At 48.2% G+C, this 24,248-nt stretch overlaps 8 protein-coding genes across 8 annotated transcripts; 3 read left to right on the top strand and 5 right to left on the bottom strand.

The window, feature by feature from the left end:
• Positions 1-2,047: 2,047 nt before the first annotated feature.
• On the bottom strand, positions 2,048-2,689 carry F5B22DRAFT_644038 (uncharacterized protein; the record flags this gene model as incomplete). The annotated part of the gene is made up of 1 exon (XM_047978368.1): positions 2,048-2,689. One exon carries the CDS (start codon positions 2,687-2,689, stop codon positions 2,048-2,050), a length of 642 nt encoding a protein of 213 aa, XP_047833330.1.
• A 1,645-nt stretch (positions 2,690-4,334) lies between these two features.
• Positions 4,335-4,859, bottom strand: F5B22DRAFT_662446 (uncharacterized protein; the record flags this gene model as incomplete). Its single annotated transcript, XM_047980444.1, has 1 exon — positions 4,335-4,859. The coding sequence occupies one exon, from the start codon at positions 4,857-4,859 to the stop codon at positions 4,335-4,337; it is 525 nt and encodes a 174-aa protein (XP_047833331.1).
• Positions 4,860-5,801: 942 nt separating this feature from the next.
• F5B22DRAFT_596470 (major facilitator superfamily domain-containing protein) lies at positions 5,802-8,686 on the top strand. Its single transcript, XM_047974234.1, has 4 exons — positions 5,802-6,485; positions 6,647-6,963; positions 7,116-7,164; positions 7,224-8,686. Exons 1-4 carry the CDS (start codon positions 6,419-6,421, stop codon positions 8,471-8,473), a joined length of 1,683 nt encoding a protein of 560 aa, XP_047833332.1. The 5' UTR covers positions 5,802-6,418; the 3' UTR covers positions 8,474-8,686.
• F5B22DRAFT_596474 (uncharacterized protein) lies at positions 8,687-10,920 on the bottom strand. The gene has a single exon (XM_047974235.1). It carries the CDS (start codon positions 10,801-10,803, stop codon positions 8,704-8,706), a length of 2,100 nt encoding a protein of 699 aa, XP_047833333.1. The 5' UTR covers positions 10,804-10,920; the 3' UTR covers positions 8,687-8,703.
• Positions 10,921-11,129: 209 nt separating this feature from the next.
• On the top strand, positions 11,130-15,541 carry F5B22DRAFT_596477 (phospholipase). Its single transcript, XM_047974236.1, has 11 exons — positions 11,130-12,039; positions 12,228-12,275; positions 12,339-12,512; positions 12,577-12,587; positions 12,640-12,913; positions 12,973-12,996; positions 13,054-13,173; positions 13,227-13,326; positions 13,380-13,643; positions 13,698-13,800; positions 13,854-15,541. The coding sequence occupies exons 1-11, from the start codon at positions 11,793-11,795 to the stop codon at positions 15,123-15,125; spliced, it is 2,637 nt and encodes an 878-aa protein (XP_047833334.1). The 5' UTR covers positions 11,130-11,792; the 3' UTR covers positions 15,126-15,541.
• Positions 15,542-15,928: 387 nt separating this feature from the next.
• F5B22DRAFT_596479 (thioredoxin-like protein) lies at positions 15,929-19,252 on the bottom strand. Its single transcript, XM_047974237.1, has 3 exons — positions 18,432-19,252; positions 16,783-18,310; positions 15,929-16,727 (listed from the first exon to the last, which is right to left on the bottom strand). Exons 1-3 carry the CDS (start codon positions 18,632-18,634, stop codon positions 16,386-16,388), a joined length of 2,073 nt encoding a protein of 690 aa, XP_047833335.1. The 5' UTR covers positions 18,635-19,252; the 3' UTR covers positions 15,929-16,385.
• A 277-nt stretch (positions 19,253-19,529) lies between these two features.
• On the top strand, positions 19,530-21,718 carry F5B22DRAFT_662449 (tyrosyl-DNA phosphodiesterase; the record flags this gene model as incomplete). Its single annotated transcript, XM_047980445.1, has 5 exons — positions 19,530-20,149; positions 20,189-20,193; positions 20,288-20,290; positions 20,333-20,440; positions 20,501-21,718. The coding sequence occupies exons 1-5, from the start codon at positions 19,867-19,869 to the stop codon at positions 21,716-21,718; spliced, it is 1,617 nt and encodes a 538-aa protein (XP_047833336.1). The 5' UTR covers positions 19,530-19,866.
• A 221-nt stretch (positions 21,719-21,939) lies between these two features.
• On the bottom strand, positions 21,940-23,297 carry F5B22DRAFT_569366 (acyl CoA binding protein-domain-containing protein). Its single transcript, XM_047973143.1, has 3 exons — positions 22,783-23,297; positions 22,530-22,609; positions 21,940-22,310 (listed from the first exon to the last, which is right to left on the bottom strand). Exons 1-3 carry the CDS (start codon positions 22,910-22,912, stop codon positions 22,161-22,163), a joined length of 360 nt encoding a protein of 119 aa, XP_047833337.1. The 5' UTR covers positions 22,913-23,297; the 3' UTR covers positions 21,940-22,160.
• Between the last annotated feature and the right edge of the window lie 951 nt (positions 23,298-24,248).

The following is a 24,248-nucleotide window of genomic DNA, read 5'->3' on the forward strand; positions in this document are numbered from 1 at the left end:
ATGTAAAAACTAAATAAATCAATTCCAATGGAGAAAGTGCTTGATAACTTACACCTTAGGCTTACCACCTACTTCCACGACCTGTCATGCTGGAACAAGCGCTGGTACCAGGACTCAGGATGGAAACTATCCGCAATGTTCAACACTGGGTGCGGGTTGTCTTTCAACTCACCGTAGCTGCGTGATGGTCTCTTCTAGAAGCCACTGGTGCCCTGGGCATGTTCGCCCCGATCAGTTAGTTAGGTATTCAAGGCATATGGTAGCTGGAATAGGGGCCTCCATAACTTTGACCTGTCTTTTAATGCTTTCTACTTAAATTTTACAAGGCAGGAACATCTAAGGTCACAACCACATAGTTCTTTTAAACCTTGGAGGTTGAAGAATAGTACCTTCGAAATTAGTTATTATGCGTCTAGGTTGTAGCAACACTACTAACCTCACCTATCCTACATAGGAGTCCGGGTTTGAACCCATGGCGCGCTATAACCAGTAGCCACCTACCTAAATGCTCATTCCACCAACCTGTTTGCGTTAAAAACTATGTATCTAGATTTCGGGGCAGTTCTTGAATTTTTGCTCGATTGGATTGCAATATATAAATTGGGGCTACCTTTGGATGCTCAAAATCTTTCGGGATGAGACGAATACTCCGCCGAGTCCTCGCCACTACTCTGCCTACATACTCGAATGAATTAAGCCCATTACTCACTCTTGGACAACCCCCTTCAGACACTAGACCACATACCTCTGATATCGCGCGAAAGGGGCTACATGAGTCACAAAACAACGCCATGATGACTGTTGTACCCTCTCTGCCTGAGGCAGCTCTAGAGTCGAGGCCGGAGTCCACCGGAGAAGGAGGCCAGAACATACGCCAAGAAGCCGAACAAGAGCGAAGCGCGCAGAAAAGAAAGAGGATCAGTGACGGCAATGAGTACGAAGCACAACTAGGTCAGGGGTTCATAGGATCAGATTTTGTTTACGAAAAACGGTAGGTGACCAATTTTCAGATATGCTAGCCAAGCGGCTCAAACAAAGGCATAATTCCTCGAGACCTTGTAAGTTCTTAGATTACCATTTCTAGCGACTCTGTTTAGTTAATACGACTATTTCTAGCCGCTGAAGCTATACTGGAGCAGCTACCTATCCACACGTTGAAAGAAATACACATCAAATTCTTGACAGGTAAATTTGCTGGGCAGAAATTACGAGATGAGATATTGGCTACCTGTAGCACCCAGGCATTGAGATAAAAGGAGGGAATTTGTGGTGCAGAGAGAAAGGCAGCACGCCATCTCCAATATCAGGATTGTGTAGAGAATGAGGGCATGCCTAAGCGTAGTGACTACCCGAGCGCGCTGCGTCCCTTCCTCCCGCGAATTGAAAACTTATACAAGTGCTGTCCGTCTTTCCTGGACTCCTTATTGGCCTTATCATTTTTCGATGATCTTAAGAAGGAAGTGCGACTGAAGTCGAGCTTCCACCTTTCATCGATATCCTTCTGAACTATTCGAATCTCGCTCCATGCTGCACTGTTATAGTAGCATGAAACCGCCCCTGAGTTCGAAAGGTGTCTCTACGAGATCATTTACTGATGTGAGGCGCCTGGAAGTCGTATGATAGGTAGTGTACTAAGTCGATAGGGTAAATAAAACTATGTTTCAAGGTTGAGCCCATTCTTTAACCGTTTGCTACAGTCCTAAGGTATCTAGTTTACTTAAGGGCAGGAATTATTAAAATAAGGAGTACAACACGCACGAGATATTACTAGTAGTGATAAGGTACACATTTGTATGTAAATATTTGCTATGGCTGCTCATAGCTATGTGACCAATTCAAATTCATTCCTCCTTTGACCACTGGCCTCAACGCTATGTCCAATCAATAAGTCTGTGCCAACTCCCGGGTCTGCCAATATATCCCCAAATAGTGAGAACCAAATAACGCCAATTTTGAATGCGAAGATGACGATTGAAGCTTGCAGGCTACAGGTACAGGGTGTTCAGCGCGTGCAACATGTGTAGTGTATTGGGTGAATGCTTGACGACTATAGCACCGTATCTCGTCCGACCCTAATAAATTCCAATCGTGCAGGGGAAGTGCGACTTGAAGCCTCCACCAATTTTGGTTCCGCATTTTCACAGTCGCCCATAGCCACAGCCTTCAGGCCACGCCATCTCTTCACCATAAGATTATGCCCGCCTGCATTTCGCGGGCGAAGCACGAATGACTCCTTATCCCCCATCTCCTTTGCCTCGGCATGGAATTCACCACCGCTGCCGCGACCTAGGTATTTCCCTGAGACGATATCTCGGAAGCCGATATAGCCATTCTGTCGCTCTTCACATATCCATTGCCAGCCGCCTTGTGGACTGGTTCCCCGGGTCATTGTGACTTGTCCTTGTCTTAATGTGATCGTTCTTTTCGTATCGATTTCGCGGATCATATATACTCCGCCGGACTCTGGGACCTCTCCGAGGTCTTTGAAGTAATTTGAACGATATTTTTGTGTAGTAGAACGGTCTGTCGATTGGGTTGATAAGCCTTCGATGGTTCTAGGAATGAATGGACGTGGTTGTTGTCGTGGTTCTTGCTCGGGCTGATTCTCAAGTGCAGGTGGTGGATGAGACCAAAAGCAAGGTAGCTTTTGGAGCGGCTCGTTGTTTGACCTTCGGCGAGCGCGATACATCTTGAAAAGTGAATGGAAAGGATATAGAGAAGTAAATTGATATGAATATGATTAAGAGTATAATATCAATAATACTCTGTAAAGTCGTATAGATGGCACCAAGCCGCTCTTGTTATAGGGGTAAGTATGTGATCTGGGTAAATATGTGTAGTGATGAGATGTAGAGGAGAAAGATGAATTGTCCCACTGGGCGAGAGAGAGGTGGGCAGGCTGCCCTTATGTAGGCCTAAGTGTCGAAGTATAGTTTTCTAACGAATCTTGATTCCTACTATACCTACCCAGAAGTCCATGGTAGGAGAGGGTTCCGATATATTACACTTTGCCCGCAGGTAGCACCTACGTGGTTAGAGTTTGGCGCCTCTATGACGACTATCTCGTTATTAAAAACTGAATTCTTGGTATTTCCCCTTACGACTTCCTCATATTCAGGTTTTTTAGAACAATCTCGGGTCTCTTCTTCATTTCCAAGTTGTAACTTCGGTATGAAAATTACAAGTAATATCGACACTTACTTCATAGGGGTATGGGATGATCCATTATGTAGGAAGCCTGAATATACTCTTCTATTTGGAACCCAATGTCTAAAACCTAATGGTGCTACGCCCGTCAAAAGGGTCGCAAAAGGTGTATCTGACCACCACTTCCAAAGGCAATACCTGAAATATAGTAACAGCTTCGACTACTTGAGCATCTAGTGTGGTTATATTCATTGTTCAGCGATCACATGAGGCATTACATGGTTCGCAATATTGTTAGGTAGATTATCCGCTTCGCGAGTTCAACAATACCAGCCGCGTACCTGAAAATAAAAGTAAACAAGCTCGATTCGGCAAGTAAACAAGCGGCTACTTGGAAATTCAGGTTGGACCTAGATCTAAGGTTAAGCAGCGGAAACTCTATTCATTCCTTGAGTGGAATATCCTTAGTTCTAGGCATGCAATTAGTGGAAAGGAGCTTCTGCCTCATAATAACCACGATTCGCTGCTGACCACCCATTCTGGATAGCTCAGTATAGGAGTAGAAGACAGTGAGAATCTCAAGCGCACAGATTAATGTTGATGATGCCGCATTGATGGCGATTCAACGAGATGGGACTGGAGCTGCAAGGCGTCCATTAGGGATATCCTTTATGTCGTGAAGAACTCTATCTGTCACCTAGAATTCTATGCAGTCTTTACACCAAAGGTTGAACTTTACCTACGTTGCTCAGCAACGCAATCATATCTTTTACGATAATATGCTGTGTTCTCGGTTCAACCAAACTAGGTTCAATTTGGAAGATTTGGTGTGTCTGTAATGAAGCTGAGAATTACAACCTACGTATTTCTCTTCAATTCCGTATTCTACATGAACTTCCTATTGCATAATGTGTCATTGGTAACTCTGAGTAATCATCGAGAATATATTGCCAGGAATATTAGTAGTAAAACGTGACTTGCTGTTAAAGTTGAACCTCGCCGAGAAGATACTCGTTCTAAACCCCCTTTCCTTTTCGTTGCTTCTTAGATGCATATCGGCAGCGTCTCGGGACCCCGTCAAAAATGACTTCAAGCTCTCGCAAATTGTGAAGCGCCCACAAGGTGTCAAGATCTCACGAGGTATCAGGGTCTCGTCAAATTGTAGAGTCCTGAGAGGTGATCTGTGGTTAATTCAAAACCCTGATAAACTCCCACCGGGTTGCGTCCTTGATGGTTGCAGCCTCAACTAATCCGGTAGTTAATGCTTCCGGATCTTCCGCAGCTGCTGCCTTCAGACTGTTCCGATAATTTACACAGAGATTATACCCTCCCAACGCTGCTGGACGGGGCACAAACTGTCGGCTGTTCAAAACCTTTTCGGGTGCGTAGAAACGCCCCTTGTTAGAGTAATCTAGGTGTTTTCCGGAGACAAGATTACGGAATGCTATCCAGCCATCGCCTGGATCGTCGCAGATCCAGTAACACCCTCCTACACCAATCTTCCCCTTAATAACCACAACATGTCCATCTAGTAAGGTGATGAATCCCCCTGAGACTATATCGCGAATCGCATATACTATTCCGTCCTCGGGCACCTCGCCAGCGAAAGGCAGCGAGGCAGAAGAGTTTTGTACGCCATCATCCGTTGTTGTGCCAGTAGGAGTGTCTTCGCGATCGGAGCTCAAAGAGGAAGGGGAATCTCCCTGTGACATGGTGTCTGAGCAAGAAGGGGTGAACCTTTCGGTGCTGGTATTGGAATTGTCTGAATCAGAGTCGTTCATGACGGACGAATAGAGCAGAGGTTTGAGAGATGATGTAGGTAATGGCTGATATTCAAGGACGACGGAAAGAGACACCCTTAACCTGTCTCCATACCTCCTTAATGTTATTATACTTTGCGAAGTGGTTGAGGAAGAAGGCCACAGCTACTTAAACCAACAATTTCTAGTATCGGACAATGTTGCCCCTCAAAGGGATTGACCCATGGCGCTTGCGTAACCATTACGATGAGTGCTTCCTTTCAACATTACCACCTACTGAAACCCCTCATTGCCTGACCATTACCACATATTTGTTTAATGTACAATCATAGCATACTACTACAGATTGCACGGTTCCTCCAATATTTCAATAAAAGCGTGGAGGAACCAGCTTGTGATCGCCATAAGCTCTGAGCTATAAGGAAATATCGGTATCTATGACGCAACTAGGTAATAATTGTACAGCGACCTCTACTAGCCGAGGTTGTGCTTGAGCCAGAATACTGAATTCTCTGAAAGAGCAGTCCTTCTCGTCCTCTAAGAAAAAAAAAAATCCAAACATGCACATCCTCACGAATAGTGAAGCTACGTGTACCAAGCAGAATCGCACGACATTCAATCTTTCTGTCAGATGCATATCTGCATAGGATGCGCTTTATAGGAGCAAACATCTTCCGAAGAATAGGGATTTCAGATTTGATCTTAGATTATATTAAGTGTCCTAGTTTACGTCAAAAGCTAGCTCTCCACACCATCTTAGCGGAGCACCTACACTTTAGTAACGAATCGAATGAGATTGTCGGGGTGTATAGGGAAATGGTTCACAGTGTTCGAGATGGTAATAGGATGAAAGTCTTGGGAATTAGAAATGCAGCGACTATTGAGTGTATATCACATACCAACAAATAACATTCCATGGTGGAGTTCTGAACTCAAAACGACTCCAATGAGCCGTTTCTCCATCTACCTACATACATGATATTACAAGTTACAACCTATACGACCAAGAGCTTGATAATATTGGCCGTCCTGATTGGTCGTCAAGCGTACCATTGCAACGACGGAGGCACCCAGTCCGCGCCCAAGGCGGAAATCCACGCGAACTAATCCAGCAACCTCTTAAACCCCATCATAGCTCAACGCCGCGCCGCGATCATTGGAGCAAGCCGAATAGACATATAACTCTTTATTATTTCTTCTTTAAAAAACAGAAGAAAGAAGGTAGTTAACGAGGCCAAGTAGTAGAGCTTGAGCACAATCTTCTCAATTACATCATCCTCAAGAAGGCCCCGCCCGATCTCGCACATGCGCCCCGCTCGAAGGAGCGTATCGGCTCGGGTGCTCAGGTCACACTTACCTATCGCCAGATATGCCGCTCCTATCTCGAGGCGCGGAGGATAATAAAAAGAAAGTGAAATAGAGAGATAGAGAGGAAAAGAAAGATAGAGGGTTTTTGATCTTTGTTTCTGTCTTTCTGTTTCTGTCTGTCTTCGTTCTGCTGTTGATCGTCCATGGCGCCGCAGACACCAGAGAACGGGGCGACGCCCCCGTTCCCTCTCAAGCAGCTTGTCATTCTTGGTATGTCTTCTTCGATCTTCAAAATTATGTATTTGCGATGATGTATTTGGGTATTTACATGGCTATGATTTCCTCATGCATATAGTATCCAATTGATGCCATATCCTTGTTGGCGACTTCACTACGGCGTGAATAGGACTGATCTTGCTTTCAAAACTTAGCAATATGCCGCTTCTCAGAGCCCATCGCGTTCAACTCCATCTTGGCGTATACGTACGTGATGGTGGAAGATTTGAACGGCGGCGAGAACAAAGACACGGCGTTCTACGCCGGACTTCTCGTGTCGGCCTACGCCGTGGCAGAGGCCCTGACGGCTATCGGCTGGGGCGCATTATCTGATCGCTACGGTCGGAAGCCTGTCGTGCTGTTCGGGCTCGGCGGAGTTGCTATTTCGAGCTTGATCTTTGGACTTGCTAAGAACTACTGGGTCGCACTTCTTGCGAGGTTCATTGGTGGAGCATTGAACGGCAACGTTGCGGTAAGTTGGATTGAATGATCTTCACAGCCGAGGGGCACGTCAGAGAAGCCATACACAAGAGATATCAAACATGGGATCGATTTGATTTTAATTTCACGAAAATTGATCATAGTGTTACAATTAGAAACAATGAACTAACAAGATTCAAACAGGTGATGCAAACCATGGTGGCCGAGATGGTCAAAGTGCCTGAGCATGAGCGTACGCTGACCCCTTAATACTACTCTCCATATCCTTCTACTAACATCACTTTCACATAGCCGCGGCATATGCCTCACAGCCATTCGTCTGGACACTAGGGGGCATCTTCGGGTCAGCAATGGGGGGTTTCCTCGCCCAGCCCGCAAGATTCTACCCCTCGCTGTTTCCAGCCGACGGGATCTTTGGCCGATACCCGTATCTCCTGCCAAACCTGGTCTCAGTCGTCATCATCGTGCTCGCGATTGCCCAAGGCATGCTCTTTCTCGAGGAGACGAACCCGCGGGGCACATTCTTCGCAGGCAGCGCAAAAGAAGCTGCCGAGGGCGACGTTGCGGTCATCGAAGAGGACGAAAGCAGGACAGACGAGAGAACGCACTTGATTCCTGGTCGACGGCCGCAACACCCCCGCATCTCAGCCGTCAGCGAGCGTCCCGCTATCCTCGAAGAAGGTCTCCCTGTGGCAGTCGAGCAGAGCTTCGATCTGCGTCGCACCTCGTTCGGCACGGTCCATTCGATCCAGTTCACTCCCGAGGCCCAAGCCAATTCTGCTGCTGCCCCGCCGACGATAATAGAGGAATACACTGGTCCCGTGTTCAATTTCACCATCATCATGCTCACCGTCGCGCTGGTATTGGTCTCCTACCACCAGATGGCGTTCGCGACGCTTCTCCCGACACACCTCCTCGACCGCCCGGCCGCGCCACCCGGACATCTCGACTTGATCGGCGGGCTGGGCTACACGGTGCACGACGTCGGGATCTACCTAGCCGTTAACGGCGTCCTGGGGTTACTCATTCAAGGTTTGATCTTCCCTATCTTCGTCGATCGTGTCGGCGTGTGGCACTCTTTCATCTGGATGATCATACTCTATCCCACATGCTACGTCGTCATGCCCTTCCTCGCGGCCTTCCCCACGCCCCTGCAGTCACCAGGCATCTATCTCGCCATGGTCCTGCAGAGTTTCTTCGGCATCATCGTGATACCTACTGCCCTCATCCTACTGAAGAACGCGACGCCGAGTTCCACGATCTTGGGTCGCGTCAACGGGCTCGCCATGTCCGGATGTTGTTTTGCCAGGACGGTTTCGCCGCCGGTGGTCGGCATTATTTATGCCGCCGGCGGCTCGGCTGCTGCTTGGTTTAGCTGCGCTGGCGTGGCCGTCCTCGGAATATTGCAGCTTGTCTGGGTGCCTAGGGAGCATGTGCACGATGTTATCGTGGACAGCGCCATACTGAAGATAAACCACTCAGAGGACAGAAATAGGGGTGGTGAGCATGATGCTAGGGAACAGGGTTTTCATGACATTTGAGGGATTTTTTGCTGCTTCAGGGGCTTCGACAGGCTTCGACGCGATGGCATAAACGCATAGGAAAATAATATCCTTTCTACTAGGAGGTTTGTAGGGTGGCGCCACGGGTTATGAGCGTGATAGACACATATCGCTTTAGTCACTAGATTTGGCGCATGGATGTAATGATCAGAAATCCGGCATGATGAGTAATGGCCTTGAAAAGGCCGGGTATATAGATATCTATTGAACTATCGATTCTTAGCCTGTGCCTTTTTTCTTATGGACTCAACAAGACTGCTTATATCGTCGTCGGTAGCCTTGGTCTTCTGTTTCTTGGCTTTGCCGTTCACTTCATAGGGTGCTTCATAATCGTCCCCTTTGTTTTTCCTCTTTTTCCGGCCTTCTTCAAGTAGTTTCTTCATACCAGGAGTTGACTTGAATTTAGGATTTGAAGGGTCAATTGCGAACTCATGGCTCTCAAATACGGCCTTGAATCGACTGTCGTTGACATCCATGTCGAAGCCTTCTTGTAGACCTCCATGATCCTCAACTTTATTCTTTCCCTTCTTACCCTTCTTTGATTTCTTCTTCTCGGCCCGTGTTATTTCGTCCATATTGAAATGATCAAGATGATCGGCTTGATCCTTAGCATCATCTGCCATGATCTTCTCCAAATGCGCCTTTTGAGCAGCGTTTTCAGCTGCGGTAGCTTCCTTCTCCTCGCGTCTTCTCCGTCTCTCTTCTTTTCTCTCCGCTGATTTGGATATCTTCGCGGGTTCATCAGTTGTGAAGAATGGATCATCAAATCCGAGATCTTCTTCTGGCTCAGCAGGCTCATCCTGAGTTTCTGCTTCACTCCCGTTTCTTTTGGAGAGTACCTTCTCCTTCTTACGAGCCTTTCGTTCACGCTCCTTGCGAATGTATTTCTCAACAGTCGTCTCTTCCGCTTCTGGCTCCTTCTTCTTCTCGTCGCCCATCAACGCCGGCGTAAAGGTGACTTGCATGTCCCCAACAGGTCCAATATTCGCGGACAGTTTCGTCATTGGCTCAGAGCTCAGCCCAAGGGCCTCTCTGAGTTTTCTTGCTTTCAGCTCTTTTTTGCTTAACTTGGGCTCATCTTCGACAACAGGTTGCTCTGGCTCGACAATGTCATCTTCGATACCATCCTCCCCATCGCTATCACTTGCAAGATAGGCTCGGAAATCATTTTCTTCTAGCTCAGCTCTACTGCCGCTAAATGCTTTCCTGATGTTTTCGCGCCGCGCAGCCTCATCAGGAGCTACATCCCAAGTTAGCTTCACGCGTGAATGCTGAAGGGCGTCGGTAACGAATTCGGTGGGTTCGTAATTGGGTAAGGTAGAGTCGCATTCGTCTCGTGCCTGGTCTTCAAACGTAACATCATCTGGAATGAAGCGTAGGTCCACAAAGTTCGATGATGCGAGATATTCTGAGCCATCGCAATCGTTGTATATCTTTTCGGCGGTGGAAGTGTCAGAACAGATGACGACTGCGTAGTAATAACGCAAGCGATCGAGTTGATAGGATCTAAGGGCGTCATTATCGAAGTCTTGATCATCTCCTTCCTGCAACAAGTCTTTTTTTATCTCCTCGTCTTCATCTTCACTGTCGTCACTACTATCTAGGTCATCATTGGAGTCGTCCTCGTCTTGGGCAGCCTTTTTAAAGATCTCCTTAGGGGGTCCCTCGATTTCTTCACGCTGCATGCGCTCTTTACCGAACTCAGATGGATAAATCGAGACTTTTTCGACCTGACCCCCCGGAGGCGCAAAAGAGGAGAATAGCGCCATCAGATCAACAGCCTTGATGTTGTCCCAGTCTAGGTTGACAACAGCAAATCTTTTTGTAATTTCACCCTGTTCGATATCGGCCTGCTCGTCGCGTATTCGTTGCATGCTAGCTGACTTTGACTCCCCAGCGATTCCCTCCTCCTCATCTCCCTCTTCCTCATCGTCGTCATCTTCGGACTCTGACTCGCTTTCTGAAGAAGAAAAACCACCACCCCGGGCTGGATCGTAGTTCTCGTCAGCTTTTTCGAGCTCTCTCTGTATGACGGCGTCGTCTTCAACCTCGGGCTCCTCGGGTTCGTATATGTCCCGTAAAGCCTTCTTCTTGTTGTCGGACTTGAGTTTTCGGCCGTATCTGTCTAACTTTGCGGTGGCTGTGAAATCTTCATCCTCGAAGACTCGTTGAAATCGTTTGTCGATCTTGGTTTTGACGCGCCCTTTAGACGGAAGACGGTATCGAGGGTTCGTTTCGAAGCTGGCGAAGCGAGAATCCTGCTTTGCGGCGGACGACGCAGCAGTAGTTTTTTTCTGGCCTTTAGCCATTGTGATATTTTGTCCTCTCGAGGCTTAAAAAGAGCACATAAATGGGCTCTATAGTCTCTTTGAGATGTACCGATAGGAAGGCAGAGAGAGATAGCGCATACAAAACGACAATTGGGGAAAATCCATCAATTGAAAATTTAAGTGGGCCCGTATTTTTCTGCCGCTCATTAAGGCGTAGAAATCCACAGTGTCCCCTCTACCGCCTGCTCTATTAGCACTAGAACTATATCTACAGTGGTAGGTAGTGGTGGAGTGGTGGGGAGCTGGCCCAAGGCCACTAACTGCTCGTTTGCAGGTGCTGCATGCAAAGCCTCAGACAAGCCTGTCAGCTCCAAAGTTGTAAGTACCTAAGTACCTAAGGTAATCGTCACGATAGTCTTATTCACCCTTGGCCGGCATATCTGACAATTGTCCCAGCCTGTTAATGTAGGACTGCTTACATCGTGTGATCTTACTATGGCCCGGCTTATGCTTACACTGCCAGGTTGAAGTCGCCGTGAAATATGTGAGCTACCTCCCTCGCCTCCTGTATCCTTTGCTTGCTCCATCCAAGTGGTCCAGCTGAAAGTGCCGAGCCGACAAACGCGTCCAATAGGGCCAATAGGGCTGTGTAGATCATGTCTCGACATGGGCTGCCCCTCCAGAAATGCCCCTCCATGACGGGACTTTGTACTTTGTCTGTCCTACTCGAATGCCTGCCCTCGTGACGCAAGTTGTTGGGACTGACTGGTACGAGGTGACTGAGGCACTCTTTTCTAGCCCTGCTTACGTCAGTCTTCTACGGCCATTGCAATGTGAAATTGAGCGACTGTCGCAGCCTTTGTTTCGTTACACCTAGCCCGCAATTGATTTCTTGTTTAATAACTAGACAAACTTGGCGGCCCTGCTTTAGTTCTGAACTTGAGATCCTGCCCCGCCTTTGTTGAAGGTGTTACCTTTGGTAACAACATAACAGGACACGCCGCTTCACACTCTCTTCGTGATTCAACATGGACCGACTCTTGCGCAAGGCGGAGCATGTGGTTAAAGATCACATACTCAAGGACTTTTTGGATGACGATAAAGAAGAAAACCGCCCTCAAGAGCACCGCCCTGAGTATCACCCGGAGCAACAGGGGAGCGGGAGCCGGCCCCAAGAGCAAGCCCATGGCAAGACGCCTGTAGAAATCAGACCTGTCAACACCAACCACAGGTTTCAATCTTTTTCACCTGAGACTTCCGGCAATGCTAAGTGGTGTAAGTAGCCAGCCATATATTCGTTTGTGCGTTCCTTATGCTGTGGTTATTCTACGCCAGAAATGGTCTTTGAATTCGAAGCTTGAAACCCACGCGACTTTAGAGTTTTCGTTCTGAGAGAGGGTGAAGAGGAACTAGACGGATGACATACAACAGTCACATACACCAGCTAACATTAGATTTCATAGATGTCGACGGCGCCTCCTATTTCTGGGCCGTTTCAATGGCTCTCGAAGGTGAGTTTAATGGCACATCCAGAGCGCCCAATGGCGATTACCTGAGCTTACATGAGATAATAGAGGCACGAGAGAGCATCTACATTCTTGACTGGTGGCTGAGCCCCGAATTGTACCTCCGGCGACCGCCTTCTCGTAATGAAAGATACCGCCTTGACAATCTGCTGCGAGCTGCCGCCGAGAGAGGTGTAGACGTTAATATCATTGTCTATAAGGAGGTCACTCAGGCTTTGACTTGTAAGGATACCTACACGCCTGAGATAAGATTCGAGACCCCATGCTGACCCCTATATTCTATCAGTGGACTCGGCTGTATGAGCTATGGTTTATTATTGTTTGCTAGAGTTGCTAATGAGATCTACAGCACACGAAGCACGCCCTTGAAGCACTTCATCCAAAGATCAAAGTCTTCCGGCACCCTGATCATTTACCTACCAGCAGGTCCAGATTGCAGCAAGCTTTTGCAGGGTTGTCTTTGGATAACCTGAAGATGAACGCATTTGGACTATCGAAAATTCCCGGCGATGCGTTAAAGGAGCTTTACGGCTCATTTGGTGACACTGTACTGTATTGGGCTCATCACGAGAAGCTCTGTGTCGTTGACCGCCATATTGTGTTCATGGGCGGCCTTGATATGTGTACGCCACCACATCATATTACATTCAAACAACTTAATATGAGGCTAATAGTATCATAGGCTTTGGGAGATACGATACAAATAGTGAGTCTTTAGACAAGATTGATATCAAAATGAAGAAGACTAACGAACACCCCTCAGGTCACCCAATCGCGGATGCCCATCCAGGGAATTTGGATGCTATCATTTTTCCCGGCCAAGACTTCAACAATGCTCGAGTATTTGACTTCGAAGGTGTCGATAAATGGGACCACAATCAGCGTATGTGACGTGCGATTGAAAATTATATGACAAGTACTAATACTACAACATAGTGGATAGAGCTAAAAGCTCGCGAATGGGTTGGTCTGATATCGCTATTTCTCTGAGTGGGCCGATAGTAAACAGCCTCATCCATCACTTTACTGACAGATGGTATGTCTTAATCCTTTACTGGTCGTTCCGTAAACCAAATTGACATGTTTTAGGAACTTCATATTTGATGAAAAATATGCCGAGAAAGACCCCGGAAAGTATCGAAGATTAGAAGAGCCAAAACATGGAGAGAGTCATGGTAATGAAAGCCACCGTTTCCCCATTCCTGAAATGGGCGAGTTTGAACACCAGATAAGCCGAGGGGTTCGACACTTTATGGGAGGAGAAGACCGCAGGGAGCGAGAAGACGACGGCCACGAGCGTCGACAGGAGCATCGACAGGAAGCTGGAAGGACCAAAATCCAGCTCTGTCGTAGGTGAGTGCGGATCTGTCTTTGTATACCGAAAGAGCCTTACTAACCTCATATCAGTGCCTGTGACTGGTCTTCTGGGCATCCGACGGAGCACTCCATTGCTAACGCTTATGTTCATGCAATTGAGAGCGCCGAGCATTTCATCTACATTGAGAACCAAGTCAGTAGCACAGCCCAACCCCTACTTTAGTCATCTTTGCCTAACTTCTACAGTTCTTCATCACGGCAACAGGGGATAAGCAGTACCCCGTAGAGAACAAGATCGGTGCTAGCATCGTGTCACGTATCGTCCGCGCTCACTCAAGTCGTGAGAACTTCCGCGTTATAGTCCTCATGCCTGCGGTCCCAGCGTTTGCCGGCGACCTGAAATCAGACGGCGCGCTCGGCACCCGTGCTATCATGGAATACCAGTACAACAGCATCAACCGAGGCGGTAACAGTATTATTGAATGCTTAAAGAAGAATGGTGTCAACGACTGGCGACGCTACATAGGCTTCTACAACCTCCGCAACTATGACCGCATCAACACCTCGTCGACGATGCGTCAAGCCGAAGAGCGAAGCGGTGTCCGTTACGACGACGCCCGTCGCCAACACGACGACATGGTGTACCGAGGAGACGGCCGCGGACATCGCGAGGAATACGACCGGTACCAGTCCGCAGCCTCCAGAGTCCCCGACCAAACTTGGGATACAGTCAGTGCGTGCTATATGGACGGCGGTCCCGACATCCGCAAAATCCCATGGCACGGCGACGAGGAATCCGAGATCAACGCCTTCGTTTCCGAGGAGCTGTACATCCATTCCAAAGTGCTCATCGCAGACGACCGGCTCGTGATCTGCGGCTCAGCCAACCTGAACGACCGCTCACAGCTCGGCACACACGACTCCGAGATCGCCGTCGTCATCGAAGACCAAGATTTCGTCGAAAGCAGAATGGACGGCCGCGCATTCCGCGCCTCGCGCTTCGCGACGTCCCTGCGCCGCCAGCTTTTCCGCAAGCACCTCGGATGGCTCCGCGACGAGCGCTGGGACCAACCGACGCGCAACTGGACACCCGTGAACCGGGACGCGCAGGACTACGACTGGGGCTCAGAAGCGGACCGAGCCGTCGAAGACCCTCTATCCGACCGGTTCTGGCGCAGCTGGACGGACACGGCGCGCACGAACACCGAGGTCTTCAGCAAGGTGTTCCACAACGTGCCGAACGACCACGTGCGCACCTGGGCCGACTACGACGAGTTCTTCAGCCGGCACTTCATCATCCCCGGCTCAGAGCTTAGCGAGGAGAAGAAGCGCGGCCGCGTCGACTACGGACACGTCGTGCGCTCGGAGTTCGGCGGCGGCGCGGCCGAGGTCAAGGAGTGGCTGTCGCGCGTCCGCGGGACCCTGGTCGAGATGCCGCTTGATTTCCTCATTGACGTGAAGGACCTAGCGAAGGAAGGGCTGAGCTTGAATGCGTTCACTGATGAGCTGTATACCTGATTTTCCACGACTTGTTGGCTTGTGATTACGATACGCAGGGCTGAAGAGATGATTCGATAGAATTGGAGGCAAAAAATGTATTGGATCTCTTATGGTACCTAGGGCAACTTGTCTACTTCTTCTCAACTTCAGAATATGATGCACTTGTTAGGTTAGTCGAATGATTACTACGGAGTACTTGTGAGTCTCATTAGCGTCGCCAGTCTAGATCCGTCCGTTATCTCGAATAATACGGACAAGTGAACAATTAGGTCATACTCTACACAGACCTCATAACTACACAATCATCTCTTAACAACTAGTCTAAATATCTAAATTTGCTTCAAATCGGCTAGTGGTCGATTCCAAGGGTCAAAGAATACGCATGGCATTTCCAGAACTTGCTTCGAAACATCAGCTAATACCATCAGACAAGGCCAATCTGATAGGAAGTAGGCATGGGAAAGTCACCCTTGATTTGTGGGTGGATTTCAATGCCTCGCCGTTAGGGTTAGTAGTCGCATTCATAGTAGCACTGAGTGCTTGCGCCATCTTCGTACTTCGAAATGAAATTCAGATTTACCAAGATATTGGATTCCGATTATATGAAGGGTGTCATGAGTTCATAAGGAGAATAGTCGGGCATTTATACCAGTAAGAAAACTGGATCATGAGCATCATCAATATGTGAAGGTAAACTAGAATGGCTGTGGGATCGAAAAAAAAAAAAAAAAAAAGTAAGTCGCGGGGTAGAATGTGCAGAATGAGAAGTGGATGGAAAGTTGGTATAGGATTCAATGAACACTGATATAATGCTACTTCTGCAGGTGATATGAATATTTATATATATTGTCAAAGGACTACATTACTACGATATTCCCGCTATCACAATGTCATACCATATATTTTGTACACAAAATCAGTCATTAGCGGTGTGACCATGTTAGTCTGGGCCCTTTCGATCTATGTCGGCCCCGCCATTGATGCTGAATTGATGCTGAATTGATGCTGAATTGATGCTGATATAAGGAAATCAACTCCCCCCGCTATCCCCGGACGTAGTACCGCTGTATCCCAGTTCATAACCAATACCCTTGATGGATTCCTTTCCACAGCCACCCAACCATCATATCCGAGAGGGTTTGGGACATAAGCGGCGTGACGTGACAAAAAAGCGTAATATACAGAACTCCTGTGTCTATGTTGCACCTGGAAGGGATGTCCACGGTGCCAGCGTGGTTTTTTGTTTTCGCTTCTATCCTCCAAATGAACTGTGTGCTCTCAGTCGTTCTTACCGTTGGCGTTATTGCCGAGGAGGCCATCCTTGAACTCCCTTATGGGAAGGGTTTCTTCTAACCCGAATGGCAAACGGTTTCTTCGCTGATTACCCCTGTACCAAGAGAAAACACCAAAAGCGATGCCGGCAATGCAGCCGAAGCTGAGGTAAGGGTGCTCGATAAAATTCATCTTGATGTCGAAGAAGACCTTCTCAAAGCTCGAAATAGTAAGCTTAGGCTTGATGAGAGGCGGGTTGGCGGTAACTTTGGAGAGAGTTTCCAGGATGGACACGCGCGAAGGAACAATGTTGTATTCGTTGATAGTTTGATCCCAGTATCTTCGGTTCTGGATTGGAGTCAGCAAATAATTTCTGTTTCAAGTTTTAATCTCGCCAACTTACATCTTCATCATTAATGATTACCCGATCGCCGTCCTTACTGTCGATTCCATAGGTAGTTCGAATCCATCTCTGCCAGAATGTGCCATCGACCCAGGCAAAAGCAACTTCTTTGCGATCGGACCAATCCATATTGATGCGTATATTCTTGGCTGCTCTTACACCGCGTTGGTCCCCTCGATCTTCAGCTTCTTCCAGACGCAATTGCTTAGCATCACGGGCATTTTGTCTCTCAAGCTGAAAAGCTTGGATTTGCTTGTCCATCCAGTCATTGGCAGCTTCCTTCATCTCATGCAGAGCTCCGGTAAAGGAGTCCTTGTCTTCCCGGTTCAATATACCAAGTACTACCATCTTTCCATCCATGATTTCTCGGGCATTGGAAGCCGTAAGCTCCGGCACAATAGGCAACCAGACAGATTTCATCCACGATAGGACCATATGGGTGTCACGCATCTCCCTCGGCGTTAAAGGCGTATAGTACGTGGGCCGGCCTTCCCGGGAAACAAGTAGTCTTGGCCAGGTGGTAATCTTGAAACGATCGTATAGCACTGGGTCATCCGTCTTAACAAGTTTGGCGCGGCCGATGAGACTGAGAGGTAGTCTCTCAAGGGCTTGGAAGTCTTCAGATGCAGTGGCACGGTCGTAAAAGTAGATGAATATCACTTCCTCCTTTTTCTCCAACTCGGCCAAGGATGCCGCATCAACGTCTTTGATTCCCTCGCATATGTCTAGAGCCTTCTCAGCGTAATTCAGGAAGTCACCGAAGCCTCGCAAGCCATCATATTCAACCCGTTCGCCACCTTTGAAGAAGAGGATTGTTGGGTAGCCCTTGAGGCGGACATCTTTGCAAAGTCTGCTTTCCACGTCACAATTAACCTCGCCTACGTTGAGCCTGCCCTTCATCTCTTTAGCCATTTGTTGCCAGTTGGGGGCCATGGCTTGACAATGGTGGCACCAAGGTGCATAGAATTTGATGAACCACGGTTCCTGCGTCATAGTGACAAGCTCCTGGAAGCTTTCGGCAGTGAGAGGGACAGAGTTTCCTTCCTTGTTCGGGGTAACTGTCGGCTTGGCAGGTTTGGTCTTCTCCTTGGATTCTAGAATATCGTCGATGGTTGTCTTGGAAGCAGTGAGATCTTCCTTTTCCACCTGTTCTTTCTCGGCATCTGAAGATCTTGGCTTTGTATAATCAGGTGATTCGGTTGCTTCAGGCTCAGGCAGAAGGAGTTCCTTCGGTCGTGTACCAGGTTTCTCCTCCTCGAGGGCTTTCTCAATCATATCGGAGACTACTTTCATCTCCTTTGCGCCGCCCACAAATTCTACACGTTTGCCGTCCTTGTAGAGGTACGTACGGGGATAAGCGAGAATCTCATGTTCAGTGCAGAGATCTCCATTTACCATACAGTCGAGAGTGGCAAATCGTATGTCGTAGTACTTTTCGAAGGGCACGTCTGATACAGTTGACGTATAGTAAAATTCGTACATGGTTTGATATGTCGGAGCGAACAGTTGACAATGAGGACAATAGGGGCTGATGATTCCTGATGTTAGCGGGGTGTTTCAAGATTCACAGCCATCATCTTTCAAGTCAGAGTGGTAGGATGAAATGTAACACGCGGTTCAGAGTGAAACATGGGCGAAGAACTACATACTTGAAGTACTTGACTACCAAGAATTTTGACGCCTGGGCTTCCTCGTTAAAGTTATCGCTGGTCAGCTCAAGCAGTGGAGGCACCCTTTTGCCATTGAAATATGTGTTCTCCTTGCCGGGATCATCTGTCTTATCGGCACCAATGGCCTGGGCAAGGCCCGCCGTCACCGCGCCGAAGAACAGCGCAAGCGATGTGAGCCTCATGGCTGTGTGTGTGTGTTTGTGTGTGTATGGAATGATCGAGCTCTCTGACTGCAAAGATGACGGTAGCGGCCCGCCCACTTAAATACACATGCAAGCCGTGAAGGCTGGCAGGTTGAGACAGCGACACCTCAAGGCTATTACACAGGTAGCGGGGAGAAGGATCGATAGGCGATGGGACAAGTCTGTGAGCAGCGACGGGTAAGGTGAGACGTGGCGGCGATTAGGGGCTCGAGGAGGGATCGCGTTATCGGGGATTGCGCATTGAAGGTGGATTAAATTTCTAATACGAGATAGCAAAATGGAGAAAGATGGGTGAAAGGACAATAGTAGGCGGACGTGTGAAGCCGCGGCAACAAGAAGTAAAAGTGTGAGTCGGTGACCAGTGGGTCGAAGTCAAAGAAAGCGCAGAAGAAGAAGAAAAGAGCCGTCGTGATGTCTCGTGTGTCAAAAGGAGAAGCCAGATGGAGTTCAGCAAGGAGGTATTTCAGCCCTTCGTTGGGCCAGGCAGAGTCGGGGTGGGCTACCTAAGGTACAGGGGATGCCAAGTTGGAATTTTGCTTGAAAGGGGGGCGGGCTATTGCCGTAGATGGCACGTTGCGCGCTGCTGCATGCATGCTATGTACATTTTTAGGTAATTAATTCCTTACCAACAGTCTGCCAACAGCTAAGTCTCAGTCAGGATACGAGTCTAGCGCAAAGTCCAGGCCTAGAAAGATAAGTATGTACTGTCTAGCCTGTTTAGGGAAGGTCATCCAATCCGGGAGTTGATAGGAAGCTTGGCCCTGTGAGGGTCCCGCCACAGTCAAACTGAGCCCCAATCAAAGGTGCTACGTAAAGTGTGGCTTGAGATGCGACAGAGGAAACACGATGTGAATACCTAGCTAAGTGCAGCGAGGTAGGTATCTGGGGCATTTAGAAAGTATAAATCGGACTGGTTGTAATAAGCTGTCAACCTGCTGTATTCTAAGCAGATATTTCCTTGATTGGTAGTCCAATGTCATAAGGTGTATTTCCACCTGCATGAAAGTCCAGGTGCGAAGCACATCGTGAATCTAGTTTGGAAGTCGCAACCACAAAACCCCATACCTTCCAAGGTTCCTAAACGATACCTACAGCACAGCGTAGCAAACAAGTCCGAAGTCCTAGAACTCATTCCATTCCTCATCCTCCCTATTCCAGAATTGTGTCTTCCATTTCGATCGAGACGCACCAGGTTGGCTGATATTGGCAACATGACTGACCCTCTACTAAAACGTCGACGCCTAAGCAATGGGAATGACGATGTGTTAGGCAGTTCTGGCGACGCTGAACGAGCCACTCCGTCTTCTCTTTCTCATCCCATCAGCCCTCCAAGGAAGAAAATGAAGACTGAAAGGAAAATCTTAGCATCACCGTTCCGACTGACATCAATCAGGGACCTCTCTGATACCGACAATGTAGATGCAGTATCGCTGAGCGACTTAGTCGGCGACCCTCTTATTGCCGAGCTGTGGGATTTTAACTATCTGCATGATGGTACGTATCAAAACCTACCGTGCCAGTCTTGAGACCTAGACTTGGTAGAATGGTCTATTGTCTTCCGGCGCTAACAATTGCTTCAGTACGTGAACCTTTGATCCTGAAACTTGATCACCATTATCTGCGTAATTCTAGAAAGTATGTAATAAGGAACTAGACTAATACGTTTTCATATGGCAGGTTGACTTTCTGATGGAACATCTCGACGAGGATACAAGGGCTCTGACTAAAATCCACATTGTTCACGGGTTCTGGAAGCGAGGGGATTCTAACAGGTTAATGCTTCAAGTAAGTGCTCGAAAATTATTTCGGATTCTTGTCATGGAAAATTGTTGACCACATTACTAGGAACAAGCAAGACAGCACCCAAATGTCACTCTTCACACAGCTTATATGCCTGAGCTGTTTGGCACCCATCACTCTAAGATGCTCGTGCTCTTCCGGCACGATGATACAGCCCAGGTTATCATCCACACTGCGAACATGATTGCAAAAGATTGGACAAATATGACCAACGGTGTCTGGATATCACCAGTACTTCCCAAACTCCAGTCACCACCGCAAGAGGCCAGCACATGTGGGGCTATAGGCAGCGGACCACGTTTCAAGTTCGACCTACTAAACTACCTTCGGGCGTATAACGAAAGACGAAACGTCTGCGAGTCCTTAGTTGAGGACCTCGCAAAATACAATTTCTTTGCTGTCCGTGGGGCTTTAGTAGCAAGTGTGCCAGGGAAGCAAGACGTCGAACTGGCACCAGAGGTAACTTGTTGGGGGTGGCAGGCGCTACGGCAGACCTTAAAAACTGTGCCGTTACAAGCAGGGGCGTCGGAGATCGTTGTGCAGATATCATCGATTGCAACGCTGGGGATAGACGATACATGGTTACAACGTTACCTCTTTGACTCGCTCTCAACCTCACGTCCTCCACGCCGGGAAGAATCAGCTACTAGACCTAACTTCAAGATCGTTTTTCCCACCCCGGACGAGATCCGTCGATCACTGGACGGGTACGCATCTGGCGGCTCGATCCACACAAAGATCCAGCACCCAATACACATGAGGCAACTCCGATATGTCCGGCCATTCTTCCATCACTGGGCAAATGACAGTTGTAAAGGGGGATTAACAAACGCATCCACATCAAACGACAATGCCAGAATCTCAGGCCGGAAACGGGCAGCACCCCACATCAAGACGTACATATGTTACGGCGCCAAGTCAATCGACTGGGCTCTCCTCACCTCGGCCAACCTTTCAAGGCAAGCATGGGGCGAAGCCACCAACAAACTCGGAGAAGTGCGCATAGCCTCCTGGGAAATCGGTGTTCTGGTTTGGCCAGAGCTGCTGACGGGTGACCCAAAGGCGACAATGGTAGGCACGTTCAGGACGGACGAGCCAAGCCGAGAGGAGTATAGCGATAGTGATGAAGACTCGCCTATCGTGGGACTCAGAATTCCGTATGATTTACCCTTGCAAAAATACGGGGATGCAGAGGTACCGTGGGTGGCAACAATGGAGTATACGGAGCCAGACTGGAAGGGGCGAATGTGGCCGGGCAATTGAGTTCTGACATCTAACCCTCATCATCTGTCTAGTAGGTATCTCACATATGTACTCGTCTACACATTTAGCATGATATGTATAGCTATCAGTGCATCCTAAATGTAAAGGGCTTCTCTGAATAAATCACAAGCACGGAGTAACCCAATATGGGCAATTTAGAGGTACCACGAACTATGCTAAGGTCTAGCAAATGTCAACATAAAACCTATTACACCTATAGTGTCTGACAAACATCTCTGAATGCATGCGTGCATGTGTATCATCTCGAGAGGAACATGAGCAAATAGGGCAGCTAAAAAGGGGGCAGTGTTCTAGGTGGACTTTCGTATTCATTGGTCTGTATCAAGAGATCGGGCAGTTCATGCGTCCGTATTATGGATATGCCAATGAATAGCCACAAGGCCGAAAGGACGAGCAGAATGAGGGACAAGGCCAACAACATCTAGCTGCCGACGACCTCGGGCTCCTTGGCCGGGTCGAAGCCGTACTTGTTCTTCAGCTCCTCGACCTTCTCGATGTACCGCTTCTGAGCTTCCTCGGCGGAGATGCCCTCTGCTACATAGCCCTCCCAGGCCCTCAGCTTGGCCTTGCCCTGTTGTTCAACGCGAAAGTATTAGCTTGACAGTTCTTATTTTCTCCTTTTTTTTTTTTTTTTTTTTTCTTTTCTTGAATTATCACGTTGTCGTTTCGCTGATTGAAAGATATGGGGTTTGAGTGGCGGGTCTTGACGGCAAGAACTCGATTCTCATCAGGGTAAAGCGGGGTGGGTTGTATGATAGATATTGTGAACGAAGAGGGCAACGAGACGAACCTTTAGGTCGAACATGCCGGGGGCCTTGGGGCCCTTTTGGTACTCTGTGACATCTTCGCCGCAGGCAACCTTGTAGAGACCTGTAGAACCGTCGGCGGGATTGGTTAGTAATTGGTCTGGAAGGTAGCTTGTTTCTCGAAGACTTCAGAGCATGGTAATGGTGGTGGCGGCTGTAGTGCCTAGCTCCAAGTACAAGAAGGGAGAGGGAGAAAGAGATCAATAAAAATTGAAGGAGAAAAGAGGGAGAACGAACCATAGAGTGCAAGCAACTCGTCGTTGTCGGGCTTCTTGGTGAGCTGCTTGGACTCGCGCTGAGCAGCTTTCTCGAAAGCTGGGTTGGCGGCGAAGGCGGCCTTCTCTCCGGCTGATAGTTCTTTCGACATGATTGATGATGGGGGGGGATGGAACGAAGGTATTTTGGATGATCAAGTGCTCGCTTTCAAAGTTGGTCTAAAAGGAAAACAGAATGGGAGAAGAGGGGAAACGAATGAATGCGAATGTGCTACCCGTGGTTGTTGTTCCCCAGACTACCTAGATGTGGGTTTCTGCTGTTTTTGGCGGGGTTGTCTCCAAGCAAGCATCGTCATATGTGTGGGTGGGTGGGCGCCGAGGTGTAAGTACAGTAGTAGTAGTAGCGGGGGGGTCTCTTCTCCCACCTCTCACACAACAACAACTCTCTCCTGCTCGCTGAGTTAGGAAAGAAGCACACCTACCTGCCCTTGATTCATTGGTCCGTTCCCTCTGCTACAACATGTGCGCTAGCTACGGGTTTGGCATGGCGAGAAAACTCCAGAGTTTTTGATCACCTGCATGTGTACCTACAGTAGCTTTTGCGCTTACATTATGTATGTATGTACTCTGGTCTTGTTTAGGTATCTATGTACATGTCTTTATAATAGCCATAGGTAGGTACCTAACAGCCGAAATTGATAGGTATAATTTCATAGATGTTGTGCTTAGGATGACCCTTTTCGAATTGTTTTGACCAGTAGAGGCGACGTGGATAGCTGCAGCATCGTTGGTTTCTTTATTTGGAAGTTTTGACGAAGAGGAGGGCATCTGATTGTACCTGAGATCTGGTGTCTGGGTACATGGTACCTACTTACGTACATCGAGTGGCTGAATTGGGTTAGGGCCATAGGCATCCCTCGGCGCCTCAACAATTTGAACACCGTTACCTACTAGCAGACCAGCTGTTCGTTCACACGTCTTGCTTATGTTTGGTATCATGCGGGAAGGGGAGGCTTCGATGAATTTACATTGTCTTCTCTTACCAACTAGTGGTTTTTATACCTGAGCTGAATTCAAGATAGAGGCGGATGAAAGTGTTTGAATGGGGAGGCGCAAGCAAGCTATGCAGGCAAAGATCCGAGGGCAGCTAAGTTGAGATGCACATTATACGTGCCTTGCTCGTTAGTTATTACTTACCTGCCTTGTATGCCACTATCGAAACTCTGAATAGCACCTGGGCAGAGTTCTCTGGCCAGATAATGCGCTGCTATGGAATCCCCGTGCCATGCTGTAGGGATATATGAAAAATTGTAAACGAGAGGGTACACTGGGAATAAATAATACATTCGCTGGTCGAAAATGTTCCATTGTTTTGTTAAGTATTTCGCCGCCCATTTTTCGGGACGCTAGCGGCAAGGGTAATGAGCATGTGTGTTTTCGGGACCGAAGAACGCGCACTTGATGGTCAGCTTCACCAGCGTCGTCGGT

This window comes from Xylaria bambusicola, assembly GCF_022495145.1.
Source record: "Xylaria bambusicola strain CBS 139988 unplaced genomic scaffold F5B22scaffold_9, whole genome shotgun sequence".
In the NCBI taxonomy this organism is placed as follows: Eukaryota; Fungi; Ascomycota; class Sordariomycetes; order Xylariales; family Xylariaceae; genus Xylaria; species Xylaria bambusicola.